The sequence below is a fragment of the Dendrobates tinctorius genome, unplaced genomic scaffold (genome assembly GCF_039654945.1).
Source record: "Dendrobates tinctorius isolate UK_male_01 unplaced genomic scaffold, ASM3965494v1 ptg000086l, whole genome shotgun sequence".
NCBI classification, from domain to species: Eukaryota; Metazoa; Chordata; class Amphibia; order Anura; family Dendrobatidae; genus Dendrobates; species Dendrobates tinctorius.
The window spans coordinates 33602239-33612877 of NW_027361754.1; the positions used below are offsets into that span (position 1 = coordinate 33602239).

General features: G+C 42.1%; 1 protein-coding gene across 1 annotated transcript in view; it reads left to right on the forward strand.

Moving 5' to 3' along the window:
- Nucleotides 1-2518, forward strand: part of LOC141098060 (G protein-activated inward rectifier potassium channel 4-like) — a 28250-nt gene extending 25732 nt beyond the window's left edge. The window contains exon 3 of the mRNA XM_073585645.1: nucleotides 1875-2518. Within this exon, the coding sequence (XP_073441746.1) occupies nucleotides 1875-2233 (359 nt within the window). The 3' untranslated portion in view covers nucleotides 2234-2518. The remainder of the gene's footprint in view (nucleotides 1-1874) is intronic.
- The last annotated feature ends 8121 nt before the right edge of the window (nucleotides 2519-10639 follow it).

Genomic DNA, 10639 nt, shown 5'->3' on the forward strand with positions numbered 1-10639 from the left:
CAGAGTGTACAATAATGAGAAAAAAATGAACTTTTTGGAATTTACCGAGTGACTGCAATGAAACAAAGAGTGAAAAATTTAAAGGGGTCTGAATACTTTCCATGCCCACTGTAGTTCTATTTTAACCTCACCAGTCCACAGGACTTGTTTCCAAAATGCATTAGGCTTGTTTAGATGTTCTTTTGCATACTTCTGATGCTGAATTTTATGGTGAGGACGTAGGAAAGGTTTTCTTCTTATGACTCTTCCATGAAGGCCATATTTGTGCAGGTGTCTCTGAACAATAGAAGAATGTACCACAACTCCAGAGTCTGCTAAATCTTTCTGAAGGTCTTTTGCAGTCAAGCGGGGGTTCTAATTTGCCTCTCTAGCAATACTACGAGCAGCTTTCAGTAACATCTTGCTTGGTCTTCCAGACCTTATCTTGACCTCCACTATTCCTGGTAACTGCCATTTCTTAATTACATTTGAAACTGCGGAAAGGGCAACTTGAAAATTCTTTGCTATCTTCTTATAGCCTTCTCCTGCTGTGTGGGCCTCCACCATTTTCATTTTCAGAGGGCTAGGCTGCTGCTTAGAAGAACACATGGATTCTGCTTTTTGGAACAAGGTTAGACGAGGCTGGGATTTTATAAAGCTAGGAAATTTGCATCACCTGGCCTTTCCTAACGATGATAGTGATCAGGCTGTAACCCTACCAGGCTATTTAAGGTCTGAATCCTTGGTCAAAGTTATCTGAGCACACAAATCTCCAAGGATGACTAAACTTTGGCATCTGCCCATTTTCCTTTTTGTAATTTTTAAAATATAAAAAATGAAATCATGTATTTTTTTCTGTAAAATACAAAGGAGATGTGTCATCTTTAACTTTAGGCCTTTTAGATATAATCTCATTTTTAAATTGTGTAACTGTTCACAATAACACTAACTTTGACCAGGGGTGCCCAAACTTTTACATGTCACTGTAATCAAAGGGAGTACCAAGTGTTGGACACCTACCAATCCAGTATTAGTGATGCATTCTAGGGATAGGCCATCCATAACTTAGATCTGAACAACTCAATTAAAGAATATCTATTTTAATATATTTTTCCATAAATAATGCAGAATATAATAAACGTATATCTTATGATTCTATGATTCTATTATATAAATCTGATTCTTTCTCCTCCTGGACTGATCATTCTCTAAATGCTCATTCCACGCATATAATATGTCTTGTATGAACACAGATTTTTTCAGTACTGAGACAGATGACAGTTGGTGATCATAATGTTTTATGGTGAAATGTAACCGTTGTTTCATTTGAACTTGCAGTAGATTACCTGTGTCTGCCTCTAGTTCCTCCCTCTCTGTAGAATTTTAAAAGCACCAACTGTCATCTAAAATCTCAGTAATGGGGAAATCTGTCTTCACTGAATACAGATTTAACCCGTGAAATGACAATGATCATTCATTCTCAATTCATGATTAAAATCTGTAAATATCTTTATGCAGTGAAGACAGCTCTCCCCATTACTGAGATAGATGACAGTTGGTACTTTTAAAATTCTATGCATGTGGAAGGGGAGGAGCTAGATGAAGGAAGATATTTAAAAAAACTTTATGAGCACCAACAGTCATCTTCTATCTCCATAATGGAAAAATCTGTAATCATTGGAGATTGAATTGAGAATTTTAAGACTGAAAAATCAGTTCAAGAGGAGAAAGAAGCAGGTTTCTCTGATAAGATATATTATCGAGTTTTCTTTGCTCATGTCTTCTTTGGATGTATTAAATAAAAATTAAAACCCTGGTTCCTCTTTAAATAATACAGATATCTTACCTGATTCTGCATTAACCAGTTGTTTTATTCTATGTCTCCTTGAAATAAGGTATGACGTGTCAAGCCAAGACTTCCTACACGGAGGATGAGATACTGTGGGGTCACCGGTTTGAGCCTTGCATGACTCTGGAGAAAGGAGCGTTCCGTGTGGACTACAGCCACTTTGATAAGACCTTTGATGTCCAAACGCCATGGGGAAGCGCGAAGGAAATGCATGAACTGAAGGAGAATGAACGGAATGACCGGTCGACCCTCAGCCTCTACTGGGAAAATATGTTTCAGCCCGGTATCCCTGGGGACCCAAATATAGGTTTTGGGGATGGTTCACTGCAGACCCAGGACAGAATCGAGTTTCCCACCATTGCTGAAGGGAATCAAGAGTGTGACAGCAATGACCTCGATGTCTGATAGAAGACTCCTTAGTTGCCAATGTTAAACCGTTGATGGCAGGGAGACTTTATTATGAACTGTGTTTCTATAGTAAGAAGAGTCTTCGTCCTCTAACGAAACTGTTCTCACCTCAACCTAAATATTCTGTTATTGCTCTCATTCCAAGTGTCTTTTCCTGTTGCACGGGTAAGTGAACTCATTACACATCAGGACCTTGTAATAACCCCTTATCCATTTCTACGCCCCCTCTATTATTTCATATGGTCATGCCTTCTCGAGTCACATCTGACATCATTGTGTGTCCTACATTCTGTCACAGATTATTAAAGTATGTCTTAAAGCAGAACATTTTCATTCATGACTTCTGGGACGCGGTGGCCATAGTAGACCTCAATTTTTACTTCTGTTCTTCAAGAGGTAATATTATGGGGATATTCTGCAGAGAAATATTTATTGATTATCCATCGAAGAAGGTGATACTATCATGGAGGGTGAAACAGTTTCTAAAGGTCCCCCTTCACCATATACTAAAGTTGGCCAAACTTACTAATATCGGTCACTTGACTATTCCCAGACATATAATGTTGGGGAAAATGATCCTTCACATTGGATTTCCAACTGTCGATCCTTTTATTCTCCTACAAAGAAGCTACAGACATAGGAGTCTGGCAACAGCTATCAGAGAACCTAGGTTGAGCCAAGTTTTCCCATTTATGGATGTGTCCTTCAAAGGGTTGTCTGGAGGAAACAAATGATCACCTATCCACAGGATACGTGAAAACTTATTGATCGTTTGGGGTTTGACCACTGACTTCTGCAACAATAGACAGAATGGGGAACTTTAATACGCGTTAGAATGGACTGGGAATCCACATGCTCAATCACAGCTCCAGTCTGTCTAGGGGGCTTCCAAGTGGGTTTTTCTGGTAGCCTCATAGAGAATGAATGGAATGGTGGTCAAACATGTACACTGGCGCTCCTTTCTAACAAGTGTCCCATCCTGTTGACTAGAGAACCATCGGGAAGTCAGATCCCCACCAATAAGTTATCATATATTTTTTGGATGTGATAAGTTTTGCGCTTCTTGGTCCGAGCATGGACCACAATGTACAGACTGCGGGTCTCCTAACCTAAACTCAAGAGTCTCGCTTGACATATACCAGATTGACAAGTTCGAATCAGAACACCAGTCGTCAGTCTGTACATCGCGGTCAGACCTAATACCACCCCTACATGCTCATATGCTCCAATCAGCCGTAATGATAAACCATTGACAGGCAATGTATCATATTATTTCATTACAATGGCAGCTGTCAATGCATGGGATAAATTAGATAGTAAGTGGAGAGTCCACTCCTGAGGTCTATGTGTTGGATGCAAGAAATATGAGCAAGATTAAGGGTATAACCAACTTTGACATGGGCCAAATTATTATGATGACTGGGTCAGAGCAGCTACCAAAAGGGTCCCAAGAAAGGTCAACTGGTAAGTAATAGGGTCATTGGTGCCCAAGGCTTATTGATGTAAATGGAGAGCCAAGGCTAGCCTGCCTGGTCGGATCCCACAGTAGTGTAGTACAAGATTTCTGAAAAAGTAAATCTCTGCCATGATAAAAAAGTGTAAGATCACAAAACACATTGTAGCATGTATCAGAGGGATGTGCATCTGCAGACCCATCCGAGAGCCAATGCTGACCTTTGTCCACTGCCAAAAGTTCTTACACTGGGCAGATAAGCTTCGGGACCACAGTCGGACCAATGGGAGAAGGTGTCCTGGTCTGATGAATCATGTTCCATTCTACATCATGAGGACGGCAGGGTGCCGGCATCACTTACCCGAGAAGAGACGGTATAAGGGTCCACTATGGGAAAAAGACAAGCAGGCAAAAGCCAGGAAATGTATAGTCTGACCGATTATGCTTGAAATATACGTCCAATTTTTTTTAACTGTTCCGATGACTCTAAAAAGAGTTGGCTGCTCCTATGCAGACCTGTGTGTTTCCTTGGTATTTATTTGACTCCCTCTAAACCTACCAATTGGGGAGATGGATGAGAGCATGATTGTTGGATTGGACTACACAGGGTTCACTTGTAGTCTGTTACATGGAGACACATAGAGTTACAAACGCAAAATAATTTATTTGTAATTATATTCATTTAGATGGATTACAACAATAAAATAAATTGGTTGAGGAGCTGAAAAAACTCCACCAAAATATATAGTGTCAACTGGCAGGGGGCGAATATATTATGTGCATATATTAATCGCTGTGTTTTACAGTATTAAATACCGACAAAGATTCCCTTAATCAAATAGGACAAATAACCAGTCCAATAACTCAAAATATCACATCAAAACTAAAGAACCCTTATAATTTTTATCCTGCCAACAGGAAAGAAAAAAAGGGCAAAAGAGTATTTTTGGACAAATAAGTAGATTTTATTACAAAAACAAACACATATTAGACAAACAGAGCAACACTCACTAAACAGGCAAAATTTAAGAAAAGGGGGTTAAACTTTGTTCAGTAGTACATTTCAAGATCCCCATAAACGAGAATAATATGTTAGCCACTAGTCCATGTATATTAAAGAATATTATAAAAACACCCATTAATCCAACCACCTCATATTATTTACTTTTGTAATCCTCCACAGAGAAGTTCAATAAGGTTAGAAGGGCTGGACTGACGACACTAACAGGTGTCGAGCAGAAAGTATCAAGTAAAGTGCAAAATAGTGCTTTCTAAATATATGAATAGCAGCATAACAAACTTAAGGTATTAGAACAGTACTTACATGACAATTCAAATAAGTGAATCCCCTCGCCTGGCGCCCCTACGCGCGTTTCGCTATAACTTCATCAGGAGGCGTGGCTTAAACTAGCTCCAGGGTGAATATAAATAAGGGCCAGCATCCAATTAGGAGCGTCGAATCAATAATAGTGCCGGGTCATATAATGGCGCATGCGCGAATACAACACACCCTCAATAAGGACACTTCCTCTTCCGTGCCTGGAACGCACGCCGCCGTCGCTGCTTAGCAACAAGGGTCATGAGCGAGTCCTTGGAACGCATCGGGAAGGTCCGGGCAAAGTCAGATCTGGGAAAGCGCACAAAAGCACTGAGGACAAACAATTCCGCCGTGAATAAGGCTGCACAGTATAGGAATAATTAGATAAGTAAACAAAGATATTGTGACCCACTGACCAACATAAAAAGGAAGGAGATAAGAAATAATAAAATAAATTACATAGTATAAACAAAATAGTGTATCGAAAGCATACTATGCATGTGTTTATTTGTGCATATATACAGTATGTGATATTTATATAACTTAATTAGACTTATTTTGAAAATATATAAAAATTTATAAATATATAATCAATTCCAATGTGTAAAACCCATAATAAGTATTATGACCTAATCAATATTGTATATGAAGTGTAAACATAAGATAAATACAAAGTGCATATGCTGGTGTAGGAGGGGGAGTCCCCGCTTTGTAACCGGACCGGAACCAAGGGGACTGTCACCAAGGTTCCTAGGGGGAATGTTTCCGGGGGACATAATTGGAGGACGAACCAGAGAGGGTTCAAGAAGGGATGGGGCAGAGCAAATATAAAAGGACCTGAGGACGCCAGCAGGGGGCACTCGACAGAGCGGGAGAAGAGAAGCAGGAAGGCTAGAGGGTGCCAGAGAGCCAGAGCCAGAGCGAGAGCTAGAAGAAGAGAGCAGTGACTGGAGGGACCGGAGAGAGACTCCCCACAGACAGGAGAGAGACGGCACCAAGCCGTACAGCAGAGAGACACTGACTGCCCGACCGCGCTCCTTCCGGCCGCCACAGCCTGACTTCAGCCCGCGGCTGCGGCCTACCCGCTGCCGCCTACGGCCACCGCAGCTCAACTTCAGCCCGTGGCTGTGGCCCACCCGCTGCCGCCCGTGGCCACTGCGGCTCGAATCCAGCCCGCAGCTGTGGCATGTCCGTTGCCACCCACGGCCTCCGCGGCTCAACTCCAGCCCACAGCTGCAGCCTACCCGCGGCCTCCGCGGCTCAATTTCAGACCGTGGCTGCGGCCACTGCGGCTCGACTCCAGCCCGTGGCTGCGGCCTACTCGTCGCCGCCCGCGGCCACCACAGCCCGATTCCAGCCGGCGGTTGCAGATTGTTCACAGCCATCCGCGGCTGCCGCTGCCCGGCCCCAACCTGTGGTTGCGGCCTAAACGCCTTGGGCCCCGGCCAACACCATCCCACCTCCACTGGGCGGTGCAACGCAGAGGAACTCTACAGGGGCTTGTTGTGCCCCCACTCCGCCTGGGCGTAGGAACGCCCAAAGGCATGCGCCAAATCCTGGTCGGCTGGGCCCAGCGGCTGAAACGCCGAAGCAGCATCGACCACCACTCTGCTGGACATCAGAGGAGGATAAGTGACACGTAGTTAATAACCTATAGTTTTCTTGATCTGTAGTCGGCCACACCGCGGCCCTATAGTTACCGGTCTCGACCGGGCAGTCATTTTCGTGTTACCTGTGTATTCTTGTTTTGATATCTGCGAGGATAATTGCTATTAGCTTGTTGGTTACTCAAGATAGTCCCCATAGGGACAAATATATATAAAAATTTACATCCTAAGTTCATCCCATCTCCCGTCTCATCACTGCATCCCGAGTACCTGCGAATACTACACTGGTATGTACATATATACTTGTGAACTATACAGTATGTGTAATATAGTAAGCATAGAAGAATGATATAAATAACCAATGATCTATGATCCATAATCACAACGTGACGTATAATCAAACCATATATACAAAAATTAAAAAGTAATAAAAAAATAAAATAAAAATGAAAAATAAAAAAATAATGAAAAAACAAAAAATAAAAAAATAAATTATAAACTAAATAAAAAAGAAAAAGAAGAAAAAGAAAAAAATTATATCATAATGGTATAATAAAGGAAAATACTAAGGATTGTAATGATACAATAATAATAAAAAAATATCTCTTTGAGGTAATACCGGGTTTATCAGAAAGGGTTTTATCAAGAACAGTATCTGAGAGTAAAATGCTCCAATGATCATGAACAATATTTGATAGTTGTTTCCATTGATCATTAAAAGGTGTAATTAATCTCACTTTTTTGGAGTCAATGTCCCTAACATTTTTCTTATTGTATAGGAGCTGATTTCTGGATACATTTTGTGCTCTTTTATAAGCCCGTCTGATTACCCTATGTTCATAGCCTCTCTCGCGGAATCTTGAATACAAATCATCAGCTTGTTTTTACAAGGTTTGTTCTGTCGAGCATATCCTTTTTGTTCTCAAGTATTGGCCTACCGGAATCGAATGTATGGTGGACTTAAGATGTGATGAGTGAGCATGCAATATCGAGCTAGTGGATGTGGGCTTTCGGTAAATATCAGTCAAGACTGATCCATCATTCTGAACTGTAATATCGATATCTAAGAAATTCACTCTGCGGCCCTGCGTATATGTTAAATGGATATTCTGATCATTATCATTGAGCACTGACATAAAAGTATGAAGTTCCTCTATGGAACCGTCCCATACAAACATAATATCATCAATGTACCTAATCCAGTCATGGACATTGTCTATTTCTGGCATTGGGGGAGCTTTGAAAAATTTCCCTCTCCCAAAACCCCAAAAACAAGTTTGCATAAGAGGGAGCACAAGCTGCCCCCATTGCCGTGCCCTGTAACTGGAGGTGCACTTGACGATCAAACGTGAAACAATTATGTGTAAGGACGAATTCCAAGAGTGTCAAAATGAATGTAATCAAAAAATTAAGGGCAATTTTTAGGGTTATAGCTTGTTCATTATCATCGTTAGGAAAGGCCAGGTGATGAAAATTTCCCAGCTTTATTAAAACCCAGCCTCCTCTAATCTTGTGCCATAAAACAGCAGCCATGGGTTCATATAAGCAGCTGCAAAGCACTTTGAAAATGAAAATGGTGGAGGCCCACAAAGCAGAAGGCTATAAGAACGTTGCATTTCCTCAGTTTGAAATGTAATTTAGAAATGGCAGTTACTAGGAACAATGAAGGTCAAGATAAGGTCTGAAGACCAAGCAAAACAGGCTAATTAAGGTCTGAAACCTTGGTCAAAGTTATCTGAGCACACAAATTTCCAAGGGTGCCCAAACTTTTGGATTAAAAAAGGGGAGAAGCCAGCGCTGCTTATGGTCAGGACGCAATACATAAAGTGCATATGCGCATATTGATTTCTAACTGTATTTCAAAATGAGACATTTAGCAAAAAATTGATCAATTATTTGAGCCACCCCACCATTCCAAGGTATTTTCACATGGGGCAGTCCTACTCTACGTTTTTTATATTCGCTGTGCCACTACAGCCTCCTAAATGTATTAAAGCAAGACCACATTAAATGCAAACTGTACCTGAAGCATTTCTGAATCACTCCCATGGAGCCAGAAAAGGCGAGTGCAGATAAAGGTTGACCAGGTCCGGACATAGACATCTCAGGTCTAACCTCCACACTACCTGACCAGCACCACAGATGAAGGGTGAAACAGGCCCAGATACAGGTGCACAATCAAACAGAGCCTGGTCAGAATGATTCAGCGAATATAAAAATCGTAGAGTAGGACTGCCCCATTTGAGAATACCTTGGCGTGGCGGGGTGGCTCAAATAATTGATCATTTTTTTGCTAAATGTCTCATTTTGAAATACAGTTAGAAATCAATATCTGCATATGCACTTTATGTATTGCGTTCTGACCATAAGCAGCGCTGGCTTCTCCCCTTTTTTTTATTTCAGACTTTTGGATTGGCTCATTTTCCTTTTTATAATTTTTAAAGTGTATAAAATGTCAAAATATATATATTTTGCTTAACATACAAAGGAAATGTGTCATATATAACTTTAGGTCTTTTAGAAATCATTTAAACTTTAACTTTAGATGTCCCGTAAGAGCCCTCATAGACAGAACTACACCAATGGCCACAATAAGGAATAGATAGGACAAGAGGAAAGCCAGAAATACTGCCACCGAGAAATAGACAAGAAATCAGATAAAATAATAAAAATAAATGGTCTAGTCAATAAACCATCTAGTCCTGGGCAAGTAGTGGGCGACAAAAAGTCATTTCAAACAAGGCACATACCTGTAAAGAGGCACAGTCACAAAGGAGAACTCCAGCATAGGTGCGGTACAGCAGGAAGGACCCAAAGTGTATCGCCCATGCTCTATAGACTTCCTCAGGGGTGAAGGCACGGCGCGCTGCCTTAGAACAAATACTGGCCACTTCTGATCTAGTGATAGGTCTTCTTTCTATGGTTTGCCAATGGGGAGGTAAAACAATAAAAGATACAATCACCCCTACGTTCCTCTTCCACCCCAGGATTTCAGTTGCAACACTTTCCACAGGATCAGAAGCATAACTAATGGGGGGGGGACTGAGACAGTGGAGCTCACCCGTATCTCTTGGCTGAGCAGAGAGACTTGATCTCCCAGCGCTGAAGCGCTCTGTTCTGTAGTTGCAAGTCGCCTTATGCCTGCGGCCTACAGAACAGCATGGTGGAGGACAGTAAGGACACAGTCAGATGGTCGTATAACTCAAACAACGATCACATCGCAGTGCTCGGATTTGCCAGTGGCTCTCCTGACCCGAGCATGACAGCTGTATAGAAATACATGCTGTCACATGTAAGAGAGACGACAGCCAGTCCATGTGATTGTCACCTGTGGCGCGCGCTATTCCATTTTTGTAGTGGAACCAAGAGAGCCGGACGGAAACATCGCAGAACAGAGGTGCATTGCTGCAGCGAGAACTGCCGCCGGCTGGAACACAAAGACGGTTTGTAGAGGAACCTCTGCTACGCCCCGGGCCGCTCCTCACAACACAAGGATGACTTCTGCTCTCTTTTACAGTTTGATCCTCACTTTGGCATTGGATCTACAGTATGAGATGTTTCTAAGATTCTGAAGCTTTACCTCAAAGGGTTACTGCCAAAAAAATCAAATTATCCTGAACCAGTAGGGTAGGGGAAAACTTACAGATCACAAGCACCTCCAGAGATCCCAAGATTGGGATCTGGAACTGTGTCCTGATTGCTGCTTCACCTCCACTTCACTCCCTCTGGAAACCGCATGAACCATGAATGGAGCAAAGGTTGATCATGTTGCACCCCCATCCACTCAGGATGAGGCAGCAGAGCCCCGATCTTGGGATCGGTGGGGATCCCGCCGGTCAGACTTCCAGCAATCAGACAGTTACCCCCCCATCCACTACTTGTTAAGGTGGCAGCCACTTGTCATTTTTGCTATATTTTCCCTTTTTAATCTTTTTTATTGTTTTACTCCATTCACTTTGCTGGACATGGGCGGGGGAGCTGGAAAAACGCCCCAAATGCTGTGAACTGGTAAAAAACGCCATTGT